Here is a 23,991-nt window from a genome sequence, read left to right on the forward strand (position 1 = left end):
CCAATGTTGTATTACATCTAGGTTAGTTTACTAAATTTTCCTTTTGTAAACCTAGACGTAATTTCAATTTTATGGTTTGTATTTCTATAGGATCAACCTGGACGTAATTCTTCCTGGATGTTTTATAGAAGAAGTTTCAAATTGGATTACGTCTAGGTTCATGGTGCAACTTTACCAGACGTAATCTTCTACGTATAGGTTCGCTAAGTAACATTTCCAGACGTAACCTCCTACGTCCAGGTTCGCAAAATAAATTTTCCAGACGTAATACACTATGTCTAGGTTCGTGATTTCTTTTCAGACGTATTCTCCCACGTCTGGGTTTTTAAAGTGTTTTTTCCAGACGCTAACCTAACCTACACGTAAAATAAGTAATAAATACCCATGCAAAAACTATTTACGGATGGGTTTGGATGACAAATCTAGACGTAATCCACTTTTTGTCCTATTGGAAACCAGTTACGGTTTGGAATTCTTCCAAACCCAGACGTAAAATTGAATTACGGTTGGCAACGAAGCTCAACCCAACCGTAATTTTCCATGAAAATCTCAAACTTTTTACGTACTTCAGCTAGTCTTGAGCGAAATTGAACCCATGGGAGATAGTTTAGAGGTGTACCTGTTGATTTTCAACCATTGGTTCTTCATTTTGTTGATTTATTTCTTCAATTGGTTGAGATTCATCATCACTTTGTGTTAAACCCTCTCTACCATCTCACAAAATTCATCTTCTTAATTTAATTATTATCTTATTAAATTAAAATTAACTACATAAGGGTTGTTTGGTCATTACAAAATTATTTGAAATAAGAGATTTTTGATATTACTTGTGGGTGATCCATTTTTATCTTATTAGATGACGCCCCTCTAATGAAATGTGACGCCACAATAATAACCTTCATATTAAATATTGCATTTCTGTTTGAATTGTTTGGGACCTTGGATCCTGAATCAACGCTTGCGCTACTGGTGGTCTGGGAGGAATCCAGAATCTATGTTCATTTCACATTTCTTATATATGGTTTTTTATTTTTTTTGCATTTATTTATATTTCTCTATTGATTGCTTTCCAGTGCCCATGAACAACATATGTTTTACGTATGACAGTATTGCATACAGAGAATATGAACATTTGGGTATCCCATTGCAAATGCAGGGATTTGAGACAATTTTGATAGATGGTGTCAGAGTCGGCATGCTAAAAATTCATTGGGAAATGGTTCATGGACTGATACCTCGAATATAAAGCATCTCCAATGATAGGTCAAAAAAATCATACGTGAATGTCGTCGTTAGATCCTCATTTATTTAGATTTTATCCTTGGATCTTAATAAGATCCTTTATACTAAAAGTCATCTCCAGTAGTTAAGGTTATACAATGTATTTTAGATTTAGATAAACATTAAAAAAATAATATTTAACTTGATTCCATATTAAAAAATATTTTTTTAAAAAATAAAATTGATGACATGGAATTAGTTAAGGGTCATCCCGACGGTGTATTTAAGACTTTCTTTAACACCTTCATATTTAGTATTTGATCCCTCCTACTTTGTAGGACCTAACTGTTGGAGATGTTTTTATAATAAATGGGGTCTAAAATCCTATGTGTCATTCAAAAAAAATATTTTCACCCTCTGTCGGCTATGCTATAACTATATACATATCTCCGCGGAGAAACTTTATTGGCTTTACCATCTTCCCTTGCTCCATGATTTGCAAGTTGGAAAATTTCGTTGCATTGTTAAATATAAGTCTTCTCCGGATAATAATTTTAACAATGAAGTTTTAGTCTTTTAGCTCCCAGTAGTGATACACACACTGAAGGTGTATACCACGATCTGCACGTAAAGAAATTCAAGGACTGCTAGGGCAGTCCTGGGAAAGATTTACAGGGATGGGGTTAATGGTGGGGCCCATCTTTTTTTCCTCTCTCACGCAGTGCAGCCGTGGGAGATCCTTCATGGTACACCAATCATTTTCGTTTAGCTCCTAGCTAAGGTGAAGATTATTATTTTTTCTACTGTAGGTATTCTGTAGTTAATAAGCCAGCAGGGATCGTACACTGGCTTAAGCATAGTAAATATGCACAGAATGTGGATTGGATTGCAATGGTCCGATAGTTCTCTGGGAACTTGGTGCAGAGCTGGGAAAACCTGTTGCGCATTTAACATGTGTGAAAGAATACTTTCCTCTTAAGTAACTCTTTTTGTGTTAATTGTATCGAATCATAAACTGATTAGCAAAATGATGAATAATACCATCACTTTTAAGTTAACCTTTTTATTAGTTAATTGCTCATGGTTTTTAATCATTTTGTGCAGCGACTAGCTTAGCCATTCAGATGACAAGATCATAGAAGTACCTCACATGGGAGTAGAATGGATGCTTGTATACATCAAAGAGTTGAAGACCAGATTAGGTCGCTCGGGCATGAGTTGTGACAGTGCCATTACATTCCTTTATAGGTGATGGTGTTTTAAAACACCGCAAATTTGTAGAAACCATTTCGAATTAGTTTTTACCGGGACAACGGTTTTATTTTTATTTTTAGAGATCGTAACTACAATTGCTCCGCAAATAGTAAATTCAAGATTATTCATCATCAGTTTCAATAAGAAAAACTTCAATATGTATAACATTCTTTCTGTTGGTGGTCGAACATTGTCACTCATTGGCCTCGACTATCATGGTGGGAAACTAATCATTATAATAAAAACTTCAATATTTATAACATACAAGGTATACAATATGCATTCGCATAATAGTCATTCGACTTTATCAAGTACACAGGATTTGGTGCCATATGAACATGAGACACGATTTTGCAATCTTTATGTTCGGTTGCAGTTACATCAGTTGTGTTCGGTACACAACAAACTTCAGGAAGAGGTGGAAGTGATTAATCGAAAACCTGCTAGAACTTAAAAGACCGAAACAAAATTATCTAATCGCGCACCTTCGTAGAAGTATATTTCTATAAGAATGAAAAGTATAATGCAACCCCATGCCGTTACGGCACGGGTTAAGAGCTGGTATATCTATAAAACTGGGATCACAATTTTCTGCTCGACAGTATATCTAATATTAATGCTGCTGGTGCCGATGAGAATGACAGTCGTTCCAAATTAGTTTTTATTCTTTCTGATTTTCACAAAGGAATTCCTTAAGTCTACAACATTTTAAGATATCGAGATATCAAGAATGAATACAGTCATGCATCTAAAATTTTTTGAATGTAGCCGTTTTTATCAACACCATCCTCGTTGTGCATAAAAAATCAAGCCAAGATGAATATCAACCATATCGACTGTTTCATCCTCCATAGCAAAACAAACAACAGTTTGAGGGCCGCATCAACAGAATAACCAGATTCTTGACACGCTCGAGTTGTCAAACTCGTAAATCGAAGGTAAGCCAGGTGAAACGTCTTGGAAACCAGTTTCTGAAATAAAGAAACCAGAAAGAAAAGTTAAGTCTATTTAATGCAAATATTTGGCTTCCCACTAACGTTGCAATAAAAATGTGGAACTATCAGTTGCTAATACAAAGATAAAAAATGTAGCTGTGAAGATATACATACCGGTATTCTTTTGACTAAGAATCTTAAAATGCTTCAGTAATGCACATTAACTTGCACTTTCTCTGTGGATATATGACTTTGTATGGGGAGAAATACTATCATCTGACCTGACGCTGCTGCAGTGATTGAATTGCTCAGAACCCAATAATAAGTTAGTCATGTCATGTTCAGAACGCAAAGTTGCAAGTTCAGAACCATCGGTCACGGTAGTACTTGTTCCCAGACCTGCCACCTGCCTTGATGGACTTAATCTTGCAGAATAGGATCCTCCCTCTTGTACCCAGTGATCGAATTCAGTACTGATACTACCACTAATTAATACATCTCGAGATCGTTGGTCTATTAGATCTTCACACAGCTCTGCTTCAACAACTTCACGATTCAAGTCGATTTCAGGGATCGCAGAAGTTCGACCAGGGTAATCAGTCATTTGGTTCTCTCTATTGATTGAAAACCGATCGTGTACTTGACGGTGTACCCTGCGTCTCCCTGAGAGAGTTGACACCCCTGCTCCAGATGGAGAGGTAGCATGAACATGATATCTAGGAGACTGAAGATTCCTATATCCTTGAGAATATGATGGTTGCTGTATTGGAAAATGCAGGGGAGGTGGAAAGAGACCTTCGGTGTCGGTTCTATAGGCTGATACAGAAGTGGAGATGCTAACATTGCCTGATAAACCACGATTAACTACTGGGATTTGAAGTTGTATATTTGACGAACCAGCTTCAGATATCCTACAACCTTCACAGTACCAATTGCCTTCAGGTACTTCTCTCTGCAGACCAACACAATATGTATGTGCAGGGGAATCACAGATATCACATAATAACATAAGGCTATCATCTCCACCTTGGTGGCATTCCATACAAAGCACATTTTCATACGGATCAAAGTAGCCCCTCACTTCTTCCTCCGACGGCCTATAAACCTTTTAAACACAACAGCTAATATCAGGCCAAATGCCGTTGAGGTAACACTTCAAAAATATATTCAACTAAAGTTTATCTCTTAAATGGTTCCTACTTGTAAGTACATTTTGGTCATTCTAGGAAGGACCCAATTAGACATTATCATGTAACTAAAACTTTAATTAATTTTGACAACCGACGGTAAAAAGTACAGAAAGTAGTTACCTGATCACGCATTGGCACCTGAACCACCGTTGTCCTCAAGTCAATCCCTATGCTTGACCTTGGAGCCCTCGTAATACTCGAGAAACGTTGTTTACAAAGAGGGCAACGAGATTCTACCTTTGACCACTCCATTATGCAACCAAAACAAAAATAATGACTGCAACAATCTAACGTCCCCTTGACTATCGGATTCCCTTCTTCCGATAAACATATTCCACATACTTGCTTTCCTGAATCATTTATTAAATCGTTAACGGTTGCTTTTCCCTTTCTTAACCTCCTCAATGGTTTCTCTTCCTGGAGATCCAAAGCTTCAACATCCACCTGCGACTTCTTCACTGGAACCAAACTCCTAGTACAAGTTTTCAACTCCCCACAGAATTTCTTAGCTTCTTCCAAAGACTCTTTTTCTTCCTCAGAGATGGTGTATTCCAAATCGGAAGATTTTGAGCTAGCTGAATCTGAATCCCATTCTGTCACAACTCTTTTAGTTCTACTCCTCGTAGTTTTCTTACATTTCTCCCTACCAACACTAACAGTATCCACAAAATCATCATCAGAACTTTCAGCTGGCTTCGTCACTCCTAATATCCCCCTCTCTCTCTTCCTCTTCTTTAAAACCTTCGTTTTCCTCTTTCTATTCCGTCCTTTTACCGAGATCTTTCTACGCTTCACTGCTTTCTTATACTCCACCTCTTCCAAATCTTCCTCCTCTTCATCAACAAAATCAATCCCATCTGGCTCAAATTCTTCATCCTCGTCATTTTCATCCTCAAGATCATACTCTTCATCATCATCATCTGATGCCTTACTTCTTTTACTAGTCAACTGCCGTCTCCCCTTGGTCTTTTTCGCAACTAATTCATCCCCAAATTCACAATACTCCACATCCTCATCTGAAACCCTAGTGTCCCTATTACTCGATTGTATTCTACCCCTATTCTTCTTCCCACCCAATGCATCCTCAGATTCACAATACTCCTCCTCCTCCACCTCATTTGATACCCTACTCAACTGTCTACCCCTAGTTGTTTTCCCAACCAATTCATCCTCAAATTCACAATCCTCCTCCTCCACCTTCGGTACCCAAGTGCTTCTATTACTCGACTGTCTACTTCTCCCTCTAGTTTTTTTCCCACTCGATTTCGAACCGGTAGCAACCTTTTCAATCGCAAATTCATCATTGAAGACACAATAATCTTCATCATCATCATCACCATCACTATCATCATCATCAGAATCCAAAGTTTTTTTCCTCCTTTGTGGTTTAACCCTAGTTCTTTTTCCACCCGATTTTGAATCCTTCGATCTAACAATTACCTTTAGTTTCCTTTTCCTCTTACGACTACTAATAAACTCATCATCATCATCATCAGAATCGGAACCAATCACATATCCCTCCTTTTCCTCGGAATCATCAAATCCCACCTCTTCATCCTCCGATGGGTTATTATGATCAATAAATCCTTCAGAACCATTAGATTCTACATCATCATCGTCCTCTAATACATAATCATCATCTGAATCATCACTATAACTAGTTTTTCTCTTCTTCTGCTTATTATTGTTATCAGATTTTTCTCCTTTCTTCATGTTAAGCTCTACAAGAAACCCTAGATTAATTTGGGCATCAATTTCTCACACCCTATATCAATTGATCAAAGATGGATAGATTAAGGATTACCTTTGTTGTGTCTGAAGCTAAAACGGGATGTGCTGGAGAAATCAACGTTGAAGATTACGGAAGAACGTAATTTTATTTTTAGTAACTGAGTTATATAACTTTATTTAATTGACGAAAATACCATTTTCAGTTTTTTTAGAACGGAGCTGCTGTGTCTGTCTGTTTGGAGGATCTTTATGTCAAAGTCCTTGACAGTCAACCATCACCAAGAATGTAGATAGCCGGACTGCTTTTTTGCCATAAGTGTAAAAAATACTTTTTCTTTCCGCCTGACTTATCTTGATCAACTGGAAACGAGTCACTTGCATCTGGCTGCAATCACTTGACTCATCTGGATCTGACTCAATATATTTATTTTTAGGCAAACTCATAAATATGTGAGTCACTGGCTTAGTCCCATAAGTCAGGATTATTTCTATACCTGATTCAAACGTGTCTGAGTGAGGAATTAGGTCTGAGTCAGATTTGACTTGAAATAGATGACAAACGGTCTGACATCAGACTCGCGACGAGTCAGGAGTTGACTCATATTCAGATAGCGAGTCAGATGCAAACAAACATGGAGTGAGTATGCTTGAAAGTATTTATTTATTTATTTTTATCGGTAAAGAAGTTTGTTGATGCAGTTCTTGATACACCAAAGAAAAAAGACTAAACATGCTTCAAAGTATCCTTTGTTTATTTTAATCGATAAAGAAGACGTAATTTTTGATATTGAAAGGAAATGACTATGATTGTGTTTGAGAGTACAATTATTTATTTATTTTGATCAATGTGGTGTTCACGATTTTCGACTCAGGTTACTGTATTATCACCTAATAATTTTACCACCGGACTACAGTGAAATCAACACTTGAGAGTATTTATGATAATCAAAGAATCATTTCTTTATATAACAATGTTCTTAAGCTCATGTTTGTTAGCCGCTTCTACTGTCAGTAAGGCTCAATTGGCCTTTGCCTCTACCACAAGCTGGAAATTAATCAATTTATTTTGATAACCATTGAACTCAGCAGCATTATATCTGGCATATCCTTTTGGCCCTGCTGCTGTTTTTGATTTCATTAGCACTACGAGCCTCACAATAACTATTATGACTATAACACCATTTTCAGTAGGGATAGCCCTCATTTTCAGCAGGTTTGACTTAAAAATTGTATCAGTACATTGCTTCTTTTATGATAGACTGGTTACTCAGCTTGTTTTTGTTGAAGATGATGTTGTTTTAAAATTTCCAAATTGTCCGTAGCAAGTCCTTGTTTTAATTTTAATATGGACATGGTCTTGCACAGTAGTCTCGGTCATTTCACCAGTTCTGTAATTCAGTGCGAAAGCTAATATAACAACTTGAGTAGCATGGCAATAAAGAATTAGGTGCTCAACTGTCTCAACCTCTCTATGACAGAGTTTACACTTCACATCTATACCCTTCTTCTATCTTATAATACTACTCACCACTGCCAGTTTATTCTTTAGCAATCTCCACATAAACATTTGAATTTTAGGTGTAATATTACTTACTTTCCAAAAATAATCCATAGAAAGTCAAAACTAGCAGAAGTAAAAGGCATTCTATCATACAGGATTTTAAGAAAATACTTAGCCGAGAAAAATACTATTTGGGTGATGGTCCCTATCATATTATCCATGGAAAGAGTATCACCTTCGACAGGAATATGAATCTCCAGTATCTTGTTAATCCCATATTGATTGAAGAGTTGTTACAGCTTGACTTCATCCAACATATGTTCATCGTGCACAATTGTATCCATCATCTTTGTTATAGTAGTGAAAGTATTAGGACTTGGTTCGTGTGATTTAATAACAAGATTTAGATTTCTCCATTCACCAAAAACCAGCATCACCTGCCTTTCATATATTCTTTGCATTTGAGCATAGCATTCCAAGTGGATGAACAACTTAGAGGTTTCTTTGACTCCATATACAATTAGGATCATCAGAAAACTTCCACATCAACTTATCTATTGTAGCTTTATTAAAATTCTGCAGTGATTTTATCCCCGACCCAACCCGCTCCTTTGCAAGATCCAACTAATCTCGTTTAGTAAAATGCATTTTTATCCCTAGCATGTCCCACTAAAAATTCCTCTTGGGTTTAATTCAAATTTTTCTTAAGAATCGTTTGAAATGGCTACATGAAGTGGTATCAGTCCTAGCTCAGTCTTGATCAAAAATATTTTACCAACGTGATTTAAGAAACTTCTCTTCCAACCAACTATCTTACCATCAAAGTTATCAATCAAAAAATCACAAGAAGAGTTTTGGTGTGCTGGTTTAGGTAAGTTATGTCCTGGTACATATCATTTATCTCCATCTGTTGAACACCTAATCTGTTAGCCACCTCCATCCTTCTTTCTCCTTTGACTCCTTACTGAAAATCACAATGAACTTTTTCTTGTTAATTTTTTGGCCTGACCAAGCTGCATAAGTGTTCAGGATCTTCAGGAGAGTCTGCATAGTATTGTTATCCAATATGCTGAAAAGTAGAAGGTCATCTGCAAACATGAGATGATAGCAATACCATTTTTGCACACCTTACATCCATTATACAGATCATTGTTTTCCATAGTTCTCATAAACACAGGATAATCCTTGGGAATAATATGAATATAAAAGGGGATAATGGACACCCTTGATACAACCATATCTCGCCAAAAAAATAATCCTTAGCTTTCCAATTCATCGCTAAAGAAAACATAGCAGTTGAAATATATTTCATGCTTAATTCGTGAATTTTTCCTAAAATCCCAAAAGACTGAAGGCAATGACTCAAAAATCTCGAACTATTTTTGTCATATGCCTTGTTAATATCAATTTACATAGAAAATGCACTTATTATGGAACTAGATATAAACATAGAGTGAATAATCTCTTTAGCAACCACAATATTATCAATTATAAGTCTACATGGTATGAATATAAAATGAGCTCTGTCCACCAACCCACTGAGGTGGATTTTCAATCTTTGAGCAAGAATTTTAGTGATCACTTTATATAAGATGTTAGTCAATGTGAGGGGTTTAAAATCAAATGGTAAGTGGGATTCTTCACCTTGAGTATCAACATTATGTTAGTATGGTATGACTGATGGGATAGAGGTAGAAGAGATTTTATGAATTTAGTTACATATTCCACCAACAAACTCCCAACATAGAAGTGTATGCATTCCATCTGGCCCTAGAGATTTTAAACACTTTATTCTTCCGGAACTGGACCATATTTCGTCAATAGGGGATCATACAGATAATGTTGTTGATGGAGTTGCCGATATTCGAAGGGGCCTGAAACTGATGTCCTTTTGAAAAGATTGGTGAAGTGACTCACCAAATAATTCACTTTATCATTACGATCGGCAACCTGATTAAAGATTTAATGGGGGTTGTAGTAGTGAGGTTCAAACTCTCGGACTTGTGAAGGATGATTTTTTTAGACTTAATAAAAAAAGATAAATATATATAATAAAAATATTAACAATGGTGAGAGGTACTGGGACTAATGATTCGGCCAATTTTCATAACATAGGGCTCAATGATTTATTCTCAACAATAATCGCTCAAAACATAAATTATATGGACTCTTATTTTGCCAAAGTAGATTCTCAAAACATTGATTGTAAATGTTAAGCATGGAACATCAAATCACCTAAGCTAAGCATGAGCCATCTAATCAAATAACAACCAATTTAATTAAATCATATTTCAAATAATTTTTAATGCAAAAGTCTTAAAAAGAATTAACAAAATTACCCATGTATGAAGCTCGGCCACCTCCGTCGTCCCAGTGATGGGTTCTAACTCCGCATATTGGAAACACGCTCAAGGGAATTTTTCATTGCTCAAAAGAGGTGTACAAATGATGAAATGGAGATAATAATGAAAATCGGGTGTTTGCAACGTTTATAATTGTTGCAAACACCGTTACAAAGAACGACAAATGAAAAGTGCTGTAGTATACAGAATATTACGACCCTCAAGTGACAGTCGTTGTTACTGTAGTATGAACGACTGTCTCTGGTTGTCTAATGTTCTTCGTGTTCTTGAGTTGCAGCAGCAGAAATGGTGGCTCTGCAAGTCGATTTTTCTTCACTCTGTAGCCTCCAAAGCTTCCCCAAACTCTCGACAACCTTCGCTAGGATACCTCAACAACTATTTATAACCCAACAACACCGAAATATCTCGCCATAACTTCATACAATCCTCCATTACACGGCATTGATGAAGAAAATATTCTCGGATATATTTCTTCCAAATTTCGCTCTTCACGCGTCTGTTGGTTGTAAAACTTCCTAAGATAGAGCAACAATCAAAGACAAGATATTCTCTAACTAATTGGCCACGTAAATTCCAAGTTAGAATCAAACAGAATCGATATTATCTTCTCTTCCCTGTTTAGCTTTATCTTCATCCCACGGCTTTGCTGGCCCATTTTGCTCGATCAAATTGACCATACTAATCCGGTCTAGTATATTCAGGCCCAGCCCAATCATTTACAGCGATTGAATCTCGTTAAAACAGCCCGAGAATTCAACTCCAAAATCTGCAGCGTCTGCATGCGCCAAAATCGTTTCAAATGGGGAAGAAACTGGTAGCCCCCTATCCAGAGTAGGGGTGCGAATAGCAGCTGCCTTAGGGGTGACCTGGGGGTGCCCCTTAGTAATTAGGTTACCCCTTATCCAAAAGCGAGAGTCCGAATAACACTTGTCCTCCGGGTGCCAAAATCAACTTTTCGAGCCGAATTTTCCAAAAATGTTTATCTCCTAAAAATACATAAAAACACAATATTAGTACAAAAATAGAGTTCCAACAATACGGACATTGAGGAAAAATTAGACACAAAAATGTGTCTATCAAATATCCCCAAACTTATTATTTGCTAGTCCTCGAGCAAAACTAATAAAAAATAAATAGAACCGAGTTAATCTAGGGAGGGTTTACCAGAGGTGTGCCCACAAAACCATTACTCCAGACCCTAGCTATCTACGCAGAACCTTGGAAGGCACTAAAGAATCTCCTTGGTTGGCATACAATCATTGACTATAGGAGGAAGTACCCTGATGCGAAATTCCAATTGTTGTACACGAGTTTGCACTCAAGTATACTAAAATTCATATAAAGTGACAGAGCTCTACTCAGATAGTTGCACTATGGACATCATATTCGGAGTCAAACTAATCATATGGATAGAAAAAGGAGATGGAAATAGAAAAATGTAGATGGTTTTGATGTTAACCAAATGATTGATGTTTCACATATCTGTATGAAGGCCACTGCCAGAATGAACCTATCCTAATGGACTGAGATACCGGTCTGACTAATATCAACACAACTGGCAAATACAAGGGAACCAGTGGTCAATAACCTAAATCTAGATCAACAAACTGGAAAATACAAGGGAACCAGAAGTTGACTACACAGAACAATAACCATTGTTTTTAACTTAACGGCATGAATAAATCTTTTTGATCCAAGCGCATGCTTCTTGTCAGCAGATTACACGATAGTTCCCACGGGTCCTGCATTCCACGCTTGCTTAGGCGACGGAAACAGGGAGAACACACGCATATTGCTATCCAAGTGTTAATACTTATTCCGATTGGTCTAATTGGTCCGGTCTTTTTTTTTTAGTAACTCAGACACTCTAATTCACCCTAGCAGTGGTAACAACTTGAATCGTGTGCCCCACCTAATCACTTAGAGAAACATAGTTTAAAATGAATAAAATAAAAAAAAAGAAATGAAAAGGACTCAACGAGATATGGTGCAACTATCATGTTATTTCTAACACCTGAGCTCTGTGCTTTTATGAATAGACTCTATAGATGTTTCCATCTAATCAGATTGGTTCCTCAACTCCTAAAACCAAGATGCTTCCATCCACTTAGATTAGTTAGTGCAATCCTTAATAAGCATAAATTTCTAGTCTCTGGAGCTTATTTATTGCAACTAAAAAGTTTCTCCCATACCCCAAAACTTAAATCTAACATTGTCCTCAATGTTCTAAAGATAAAATTAAAAGCACGAACAAGGAGAAACTGTTACCATTTGAAGCAAAAGAGTTGAGGAAAGATATTACCGTGTTGCATGAGATTGGGTTACCTCCCAAGAAGTGCTAAGTTTAAAGTCATCAGCCAGACTTAGAAAGGTTTAATCACCTCGAATCATATAGCAATAGCCGAAATAATTGTGGGTTATCGAAACCAAAAAGAGCTATCACAAGTAAAAGGAATCTGCAACAAGCCAAGAAAATGAACATGTACTGCATACCCTTATCTAGTTTCCTGATTAAGATACCTATGTCCCATTTTGGTTCAGGTTCAGGTTCTATGAAAGGATCTTGATAGAATATTTTCATTGGATGCACTTCCTCATAGCTAAGATCCAACAGTTCAGGTTTAAAAGTCTGGAAAAACTCAATTAAAAATAATAACAACCTGAATAACCGGGGATCCTTAAAGTCAATCAGATTTGACTTACACAGCTGACCACAAAGAGAGTGGTGGTCTTCCTTAAACAGATGTGTCGACCCTAATCTCCTAAAGTAATTAGGTTTAGTCTCAAAACTTAATAATTGACACATCTGAAATTTATATGTTCCCGCAATTGGTAGAAAAGTTTTTGGTGGGAAAAAAAAGTCAATCTTGGTATTATTGCCTGGGCTAACCTCATCAACCATAGGATGGGTTTCTAACAGTTGAGACTCGTGTTGAATATTATTAAGTTCGGGAAAACGAGTACGAAGATAGTCTTGTAAGATGGTTGAGGCATTGATGTCAAGTCCCACGTGAGGGATTTTTGTAAGAGTTAAATAACATGGAGAATGATAATCACCCCCAAACTTAGAGTTTTCGGCGTCTCTAGGTAGAATGGTCATAATCTCCCTAATTTCTAGGTCATCAGATTCCTGAAAGTGGGCGATTGATTTTTCTAAGTCAGGTTCATCCCCGCTAATCTCTACGAGTTCATCTAAGACTATTGTTTCTAAATCGTTTGACTCGAAAACAGTACTCTCAAGATAAACTGGTTCCTCTAAACCATCATCGGTTTCGTAATCATCTTCTAAAACGGGGGTATTTCTAGTCAAATCCTCATCCTTTTGAATATGTAAATAATTATTAAAATTATTTGAATTTGAACTAGAAATATCATTATAATCATCATCACCATCCTCCTCCTCATCATCATCACGATATAATTTTTGATATTCACGAATTCTCAAGCTTTGTTCCCAACTACATGGTCTATGTTTATAATATTTCTCATAGATCGTTAGAGGTGATTCCTCAATAAAAGTTGGAGTATTCATATATCGCTGCCCACGCATATATTCACCAAGAGTCATTTCCGAAGACGTCTCTTGATAACGAGAATTTCTAGACATACATTCTCGTAACATCATCTCAGGTGGCGTCTCCTGAAAAGGATTCATCACCGAGGAAACACAAACTACAGAGGAATTCTACACAATCACAAACAAGGCTGACTCGACCAAATCAAACCTATAAATTCTAGCAAACAAAAAGCATGATGGCTCCACTTAGATTGTTTCTAGACCAGCTTCTATCTTTCGAAAGGGAATTCGTTGCAATTTGAGCAAACCCCTCTGGAATCAATCCGAGTCAAAGTAAGTTGAATAGAGACGAGGGAAGCTTAGTAGAGCTTTGATACCCAAGGCCTCACCGCATTAGAAGGCGGCGCAGTCACGCATTCAACTCACAAAAACCATCATGAACTTTGAAGTGTGCTTAAAGAGCAACCAATATTTTTCGAACGAGTTTCCTATTAAGCTCGTTACCCTATAGGTCTCGTTCTAGTCAAAATTTTAGAGCTTGGGTTCGCGTTAGGTTTTGTTTTCCTAAAACGGGCAAGAAGGGAACGGTGATGAAATCCGAATCCTTATCTTGTTTAGGCCAGGCCTTTCCCTTTACTAGGAAAATAAAGACAGTCCGGTTCGTCCTCAAACAAATATCACCTTAAGGCATACAGTAACTCGCTTACAGGAGATTCGCGAGTGTTTCGATTGGACTTACCTCCCGTACCAGACGGGGGATGAACCGTTATCGTCGACTCGGGCCACGACTCCTACGCCGTGTACGAACCCGAGGGGCCGAGACGATATAGTAATCGTCGTCCTTCCCTCCACACAATTTATATAATTTTTTTTTTTAATAATAATACCCTTCCGTAGGGTTAAAAAAAAGAATAAAGTCCAATTGTCCAGAATAAAGTCCAAATAAAAAGTCCAAAAATTACAAAAATTATGATAAATAAAGCCTATTTACAAATTCTAAAAATAAATAAATAAAAGCTATATACAAAAAAAAAATAATAATAATAAAAATTAAATCCTAAAAAAAAAATTATGTCTTTTTTTTTTCTTCTCCTTTAGCTTTTAGCTTTAAGCTTTTTGTTCCCAAGTCCTTAGTATTCCACTTCGAACCTGTAAATCAAAGACGCAAAAAGAAACGTAAAAAGGAACAAATAATAATAAAAATAAAAAAAACCTAAAAATTCTACCTAAGCACAAATCCGCGTCGGCGGCGCCAAAATGATTAAAGATTTAATGGGGGTTGTAGTAGTGAGGTTCAAACTCTCGGACTTGTGAAGGATGATTTTTTTTAGACTTAATAAAAAAAGATAAATATATACAATAAAAATATTAACAATGGTGAGAGGTACTTGGACTAATGATTCGGCCAATTTTCATAACATAGGGCTCAATGATTTATTCTCAACAATAATCGCTCAAAACATAAATTATATGGACTCTTATTTTGCCAAAGTAGATTCTCAAAACATTGATTGTAAATGTTAAGCATGGAACATCAAATCACCTAAGCTAAGCATGAGCCATCTAATCAAATAACAACCAATTTAATTAAATCATATTTCAAATAATTTTTAATGCAAAAGTCTTAAAAAGAATTAACAAAATTACCCATGTATGAAGCACGGCCTCAAGTGAATTTTTCATTGCTCAAAAGAGGTGTACAAATGATGAAATGGAGATAATAATGAAAATCGGGTGTTTGCAACGTTTATAATTGTTGCAAACACCGTTACAAAGAACGATAAATGAAAAGTGCTGTAGTATACAGAATATTACGACCCTCAAGTGACAGTCGTTGTTACTGTAGTATGAACGACTGTCTCTGGTTGTCTAATGTTCTTCGTGTTCTTGAGTTGCAGCAGCAGAAATGGTGGCTCTGCAAGTCGATTTTTCTTCACTCTGTAGCCTCCAAAGCTTCCCCAAACTCTCGACAACCTTCGCTAGGATACCTCAGCAACTATTTATAACCCAACAGCACCGAAATATCTCGCCATAACTTCATATAATCCTCCATTACTCGGCATTGATGAAGAAAATATTCTCGGATATATTTCTTCCATATTTCGCTCTTCACGCGTCTGTTGGTTGTAAAAATTCCTAAGATAGAGCAACAATCAAAGACAAGATATTCTCTAACTAATTGGCCACGTAAATTCCAAGTTAGAATCAAACAGAATCGATATTATCTTCTCTTCCCTGTTTAGCTTTATCTTCATCCCATGGCTTTGCTGGCCCATTTTGCTCGATCAAATTGACCATACTAATCCGGTCTAGTGTATTCAGGCCCAGCCCAATCATTTACAGCGATTGAATCTCGTTAAAACAGCCCGAGAATTCAACTCCAAAATCTGCAGCGTCTGCATGCGCCAAAATCGTTTCAAATGGGGAAGAAACTGGTAGCCCCCTATCCAGAGTAGGGGTGCGAATAGCAGCTGCCTTGGGGGTGACCCTTAGTAATTAGGTTACCCCTTATCCAAAAGCGAGAGTCCGAATAACACTTGTCCTCCGGGTGCCAAAATCAACTTTTCGAGCCGAATTTTCCAAAAATGTTTATTTCCTAAAAATACATAAAAACACAATATTAGTACAAAAATAGAGTTCTAACAATACGGACATTGAGGACAAATTAGACACAAAAATGTGTCTATCACAACCCACTTCACATATGACAATTTGAGAGAATATATTTGGGTTTTATTCCTCCTTTGCTACACATAGATATGAAAAACATGGGTATTTGTGTTTGTATTAGGTATCCAATCTACCTTGCTTCTATGTTCATACTATTTATGTTGCATAGCATTTAAGTCCTCAATCTTCTTGCAGCGGGTAATTTTATTCAGCTCTAGTATCTCTTATGTGAGCCTCCGTTTGAACCTACAAAACCTCCTTCTTGGTGTCCTTCACTGCTCTAAGAAGATTACCACACACCTTTTTGCTCGATGTATTGAGATCCTTAGCCACCTTATTTATCTTATTTATAATATTGTCCTCTCTAGATATATAAGAATATTACACCACATCAGAAGGATGTTCCACCCAAAAGTATTCAATTTTGTTTGAATTTTTTATCCTCCTCTTGTTAGTTCTATGAGTATTGACAAAAATTGGAGCATGGTCACTATTGATCCAGATGAAGGACACCATTATTTTGAAGCATAAAGATCACTCAGGAGTACACATAGATTTGTTCAGTCTTTCATATATGGTCCCCTTTATCATTGTACTTCTAAAGCAGGCCATACAAATCCCATATCAATTAGACTACTATTTTGTATGAAAATCTTGAATTCAGAATTCACAGGATTCATGGTATGGATACTTCCTCGTTTCACAATGATTTAGAAAATAACATTTAAATCACCCGTAAGGATTGGTTATGTGAGCAGTGAGTTGAAATAATTTGGACCAGAAAATTGTTTCTGAGGTGAAGTTGAGGTGGCCTACACACACAAAGATGATCCCAGTTCTTGTCAATAACATGATGAATCAGACAATATATCACATTTTTATCCGCATTATAATAATTTCAAGATCAATATCATTGTTCCGCAGCGCTACTTTACCACCACTTTTACCAATAGCAAGAATACTTTAATAATTATCAAAATCCAAGAGAATAAAACATATTTTGAGAATTAAACTCATCAGTTAAAGTCTCAGTTAGAAAGGAAAGTTGGGGATTGTACCATGATAAACCCCTTCAAAATACAGACTGTCGAGATGTTTCTCAATCCTCGATAGTTCCAAGAGAACATTAACACGGATCATGTGGTTAATTTTGGAAAGAAAACACATCCATTTGAGAGGAACGTAATTAGTGAATATTCTTAACTGGAATGTAAATATTCATAGGGCAAGCAACTCTCTACGATTCACTGAGCATCCTCATTGGTTTTATCTTGATTAGCCTTGTTAGCTTTCCAAGTGGATCTCTTACATTACTTCTTCTTTGCAGAATTTTGAGATGAAGACATGAAAGACGATAAAAATTCCACTTTAGAGGAATCTTCCTTTGAATTAGGTTGAAATTGACCTGAAAGGGGATTTGGGTATACTGTATTCTTTTCAGTTGACAAATGACTTGAAATATCATAAGTGTTGATAGTGGTCTTCTATAAAATTAGACTTTCAACACCTGAATTGTGGGCTTGGTTGCCAATACAATGGTCCACCAAACTAGCGGTGTAGCTAACCCACTTTTCACATTATCATTTCCAGGTGGCTTAGCTTGATACTTATTTACGACACTGTTCACCACAGTCTGCTCAATCCATTGATTAGATGACAAAATTTTGTTGATTTGCTTAGTTGGTTTTATTGAAACTGCCAGTGTAACATCCGCACTTTCGCATGACGCATGCTCAAAGATACGTCATTGAAAAAGATGAAGCTTCATCTTTAGTTAGTGGGAGAAATAATCATGTGAATGAAATATTCCTCGAGGAATCCGAGTAAATGTTCCTCGAGGAAGCCGAATGAATGTTCCTCGAGGAAACTGTACTTGGTGAATGTCAAAGCGCATTAAGGAGGGGTAGTTGGTTGAAAGTGCATTAAGGAGGAATGTGTCAATAAGCTTATAGCTTAGCCGGTAGAGCATATATGATGCAAAAACATCATTATAACGCGTGCTTGCTCGGGAAAGCTTACTCAAAAAAATTTACTCGACGAGTTTACTTGAGGAAATTTTACCAAGGAGGTTACTCGAGGAAGTTTACCTAAGGAAGTTTACTCCAGGAAGGTACTTGATTGTCTGGTTGAATTTCCTCATGGAAACATCAGTTATGCATGAACTTGCGCATACCTTGCGAAAGTCCTTTGGGCTTATACGAACTAGGATTTACTTGGCTTTGGCCTTGCAACAGGAGTTGGCTTTGGTTTCTTTTCCCAACATGGATGAACTACACTCAGTGCTTGATCCCTTCAAGGTACGGAGGAGTGTACGTAGGCATCCGCAATGATTTGCAATATTGATAGTCCAGCATGTTGTTGCTCATATCATCTAATTGTGAGGTGATTACAACATTATAGTAATTCATATCATCTGTCTCAGTGATGTGATGAAATAAATGATTGTTCCCATACTTGATTAGGTAAGTTGCAATCCATTTCTTGGATGCTCATCCTTCCTTTCAAGTTGTTTAATATAGGTATACGCCGATTGAGAGTTAAACATTGACAAGGAAAGTAATCTAAAAAGGCATGCAAGTTACCGGAGCTTACATAAGCCACTGCTTGCATCACAAGGATGATGCAATAGAAGTACGACATGAGCCTAACTGATGCAATGATGTAGAGAACAAGCTATAACATGCGTACTTGATTATTCGCATGTTAAGGACCCTGAATGTCATAATTTAGCTTAAGAGATGTCTATTTTTGAAAAAGCGGGGGTCTAACAACCACACCCAATATTTCGTTTAGGCAATCTATATAGACTAACTCCAATATACTTTCAAGAGAATCAACTAGACATTCAGACTCAATCAAGTAAAATATATGCAAGAGTTATATCTATGAAATCCGCGAGCCTGATTATTATGAGAAACAACTTGAACGGTACCAAAGACCAATGTTCAAGTGTCAATCAATTTCAATCAACAACCAAAGGTTGGATTTACCAATTGATTGAACTAAGCACAACATGTGATATTTTAATTATATAAACAAATAAAATGCGGAAAAGAAATAACACAGACACCAGAAGTTTTGTTAACGAGGAAACTGCAAATTCAGAAAAACCCCGGGACCTAGTCCAGATTTGAACACCATATTGTATTAAGCCGCTACAGACTCTATCCTACTACAAGTTAACTTCATACCGGAATGTAGTTGAGCCCTAACCAATCTCACACTGATTAAGGTACAATCGCGTTCCTTACGCCTCTGAATCCCAGTAGGACTCTACGCACTTGATTTCCTTAGCTGATCTCACCCACAACTAAGAGTTGCCACGACCAAAAGTCGAAGACTTGATAAAAAAAATCTTTCTCACATATAAAAGTCTATTTAGTAGATAAATCTGCCTCCCACAGAAATACCTACAAAGTTTTGTTCGGTCTTTTGATAAATCAAGGTGAACGGGAACCAATTGATGATCCGGCCTTATATTCCTGAAGAACAACCTAGAAATATCAATCACCTCACAATAACTTAACTATATGGTAGTAGAACAAGTTATTTTGGAATCACTGTAAGGACCCTCAAGCTCGTCAACGCTATTTGACTGGTCTAGAGATGATCAAGAGACTATTTAATTACTAATGACTCGATTAGTTTAATACGAACGTTAATTTATAGGAATTAATATAACGACGATCTATATAAGAAACTAGTATTGTTAGATAGATCTCGAAAAGTTATGCGAGAAGGACTGCTCGATCGTGTCAATCGGATATCGGGCGAAGAAAATTTTATCAGATTAGTTAAAAAGGGAAAAATATTCTTTTTTCCTTAAACCGCCCTGGCTTCCCATATCCAGAGTTTTGGGTTCTGTAGTAAAACTATTTGGTTTTATCTCCAAATCATGTGAGAAGATTTTCATTTTATTTTCTTTCTTCTTCTTCTTCTTCGTTCTTCTTTTCTTCATTCTTCTCTCTTCTTCTTCTTGTACGAGTGTTTGAGAGTAAAATTAGAGAATTCGATTGAGAGAATCATTCTATGATGATGATCAGATGCAGTAGAAGTTGTTGTTGATGTTAATTGAGCACGGGATGAAGAGGATTGAGTTGCTGATGTAGATGGAATTAGGGTTTCGATATTTAGATTTGATATTGTTTAGAGTTGATTAGTAACTGAGTTGTTAACAGTTAAAGAACGAAGGGGTTGGTGTTTAATTGAAGAGGTATATTCGTTCTGGTGACTGAATCAAGAGTTAGGGTTTCATAAGAAGTTCAAAGATGAACCAGAAGACGAGGTTGTTGGTTTAGGGATTTTAATTAAAGGATGGGTTTGATTGTCTTGAAGAGTTTGATTGATGAATTGAGTCTGAATTTGATATTGGAGATAATTAAGGTTCATGTATTTCCCAAAAATTAGAATTAGAGTTTCCTGAGTTGGATGGGAATTCTAATTAGGTGATGAATAAGAAGAAATTGGAGGATGGGTTCAGTTGATTGAGGTAAGGGTTGGAGTTAATTGGATGATATAAAGTTACTCATGAAGAATTGAGAAATTAAGACTCAATTAAGAACCGTGGGTATATTTTCATGTTAGATGATCTGAGATGAGGATTCTGGAGTATTAGATGCATAAGATTATGTTGATTAGTTGAGATTGGGTTAGTGCATTTGAGTGTGTTCAACTGATATTTGTGGTGAACTGTGATGAGTTGCTGAATTGAGTTTATGAAAATAAGAACTGGCTTTTATCGCTCGAAAAAGACTAACTTGAGATAATTGTTCTTCAGCTGTAAATTTAGTAAATTTATTTTATTTATGTTTTAGAGTTGTGTGATTGTTCATGAACTTAAGTTTGAGTTAGATAAAATGAATATGTGGTGGATATGTAGTTCTAGTACAGAGTTGCGTTAGTGTTGATGGTGGTTTTTAGTTCAAGGCTATAATTGTAAAACCAATATTTAATGTGTTGTCACCCTGCAAGAGGTAAAGCCATTTGAAGAGCAACGAGTGCAAAAAACCCTCCTCGATTATTGAGCAATTCAATATATATATATGAAATTCATTCAGAATGGTGCGCGTATTAGCAATCCCAAATATTCAGTGAATTCTATTTTTACCAGCATTATTGACTAATGCATGACTCGCCTGGTATTTTTCCATGCTATGTTCCCAGCCGAACTCTCAATACTGACATGACATGACGATCAATGCTCACCCACAGCAGAGTAGCATGAATCTCCCGAAGTGCTAGTATTGGGATCTGCACAAAAATACTCATGCGGGCTACATCTCTCTGACAAAGAGATCAGCGTGTGCACACACTTTTTAATTAAAGTTGGCGTGATTGAACACATATTTATTCTTAAGAAAATCTAAACTGTTAATGTCAGTCTCAGAAACGATCATGGCCACACAACTTGGCCGCACGATTTAACAATCATATCTTACTCCTAACAGAAGTAGGCAATCACTGCAGTGACCACCGACGGGCCCACTAGTGCCCTAGATGATCGAGTTCCATTCCCTCAGCCGCAAAGTTCTTTGAACGCCGATCCCAAACATGGGCGATCAAGCTGTACAAGAATAGCTCGAACGAGCTGAGACTGTTAAGAAGAGTCTCAAAATGCATCATGGCCGTCCAACTTTTCCAGCCTAGTTGTACGGCTTAGATCTTCCCTCGAACGATCAAACGGGTACCCACGTGATCACCAGCGGCTCACCTCCATCTCTGACCAGTCGAACTACACACGGCAATCCAGGAGCGCGCCAAAACGCTTTCCCAAAGTAGGGTGATCGCACGTTCTTTTTCAATAAGCGGCATTACACAACTGCCGCAAATTAATCACGGTCGTCCATCTTCGCCTTCCTAGTTAGACGACCTAGATCCAAATTCAGGAAGCCAACGAGATGCTAACGTGTTCACCGTTAACCCAAATCCATCGTTGGTCGATCGACTTGATCATAGAAAGACCAAAGCGCATTAAATCGCTTCCCCAAAGTAGCATGAACACGTCGTTTCAAAAACCCTAAAATCACTTTGCGGCAACACATTACTGCCGCAAAACGCACAACCATCCATCTTTGCCAGCTGATTCGAGTGGTTTAGATCTAATTTTAGATGTCCTAGGAGATGTCAACATGCTCACTGGCAACCCATATTTGCACGAGGTTGATCGACCTGCTCGAAGTAGTAAGCAGTATCTCGAATCATTCGCCCAAAATAGGTTGGCTGCTCGGCCCCAAAGCCCTAAAAATTGCATCAACGACAATATGCAACTGCCTTAAATCATCTCATCCATCTAACTTTGCATGCATAGTTGTATAATGTAGATTTATTTCCAGCAAACTCGCAAAGCATCATGATTCGCCTGGTACGTTTCCATGCTATGTTCCCAGCCGAACTCTCAATACTGACATGACATGACGATCAATACTCACTCTCAGCAGAGTAGCATGAATCTCCCGAAGTGCTAGTATTGGGATCTGCACAAAAATACTCATGCGGGCTACATCTCTCTGACAAAGAGATCAACGTGTGCACACACTTTTTAATTAAAGTTGGCGTGATTGAACACATTTTTATTCTTAAGAAAATCTAAACCGTTAATGTCAGTCTCAGAAACGATCACGGCCACACAACTTGGCCGCACGATTTAACAAGCATAGCTTACTCCTAACAGAATTGGGCAATCACTGCAGTGACCACCGGCGAGCCCACTAGTGCCCTAGCCGATCGAGTTCCATTCCCCCAGCCGCAAAGTGCTTTGAACACCGATCCCAAACATGGGAAATCAAGCTGTACAAGAATAGCTCGAACGAGCTGAGACTGTTAAGAACATTCTCAAAATGCATCACGGCCGTCCAACTTTGCCAGCCTAGTTGGACGGCTTAGATCTTCCCTCTAACGATCAAACGGGTACCCACGTGATCTCCAGCGGCTCACCTCCATCTCTGACCGGTTGAACTACACACGACAATCCAGAAGTGCGCCAAACCGCTTTCCCAAAGTAGGGTGATCGCACGTTCTTTTTCAATAAGTGACATTACACAACTGCCGCAAATCAATCACGGCCGTCCATCTTCGCCTGCCTAGTTGGACGGCCTAGATCCAATTTCTGGCAGCCAACGAGATGCTAACGTGTTCACCGTTAACCCAACTCCATCGTTGGTCGATCGGCTTGCTCATATAAAGACCAAAGCGCATCAAATCGCTTACCTAAAGTAGCGTGACCACGCCATTTCAAAAACCCTAAAATCACTTTGCGGCAACACATTACTGCCGCAAAACGATCACAACCATCCATCTTTGCCAGCTAATTCGAGTGGTTTAGATCTAATTTTAGATGTCCCAGGAGATGTCAACATGCTCACCGGCAACCCATCTTTGCACGAGGTTGATCGACCTGCTCGAACTAGTAAGCAGTGTCTCGAATCGTTCGCCCAAAAGGGGTTGGCCGCTCGGCCCCAAAACCCTAAAAATTGCATCAACGACAATATGCAAATGCCGTAAATCATCTCATCCATCCAACTTAGCATGCATAGTTGGATGATGTAGATTTATTTCCAGCAAATCCGCAAAGCATCATGACAATCACCAGACACCTCTCTTCCACGGGGAG

General features: G+C 37.6%; 1 protein-coding gene across 1 annotated transcript; it reads right to left on the minus strand.

The window, feature by feature from the left end:
• Positions 1 to 3,119: 3,119 nt before the first annotated feature.
• LOC113334741 (chromodomain-helicase-DNA-binding protein Mi-2 homolog) lies at positions 3,120 to 6,513 on the minus strand. The gene is made up of 3 exons (XM_026580949.1): positions 4,721 to 6,513; positions 3,585 to 4,515; positions 3,120 to 3,446 (listed from the first exon to the last, which is right to left on the minus strand). Exons 1-2 carry the CDS (start codon positions 6,311 to 6,313, stop codon positions 3,631 to 3,633), a joined length of 2,478 nt encoding a protein of 825 aa, XP_026436734.1. The 5' UTR covers positions 6,314 to 6,513; the 3' UTR covers positions 3,120 to 3,446; positions 3,585 to 3,630.
• Between the last annotated feature and the right edge of the window lie 17,478 nt (positions 6,514 to 23,991).

The sequence above is a fragment of the Papaver somniferum genome, unplaced genomic scaffold, assembly GCF_003573695.1.
Source record: "Papaver somniferum cultivar HN1 unplaced genomic scaffold, ASM357369v1 unplaced-scaffold_137, whole genome shotgun sequence".
In the NCBI taxonomy this organism is placed as follows: domain Eukaryota; kingdom Viridiplantae; phylum Streptophyta; class Magnoliopsida; order Ranunculales; family Papaveraceae; genus Papaver; species Papaver somniferum.

Bases quoted from the DNA above. Each gene is read 5' to 3' on its own strand.
- LOC113334741 (XM_026580949.1), bottom strand. From the start codon at position 6,313: ATGAAGAAAGGAGAAAAATCTGATAACAATAATAAGCAGAAGAAGAGA. The intron at 4,516-4,720 runs GTAACTACTTTC...TGTGTTTAAAAG, and splicing joins AGGTGCCAATGCGTGATCAG to GTTTATAGGCCGTCGGAGGA.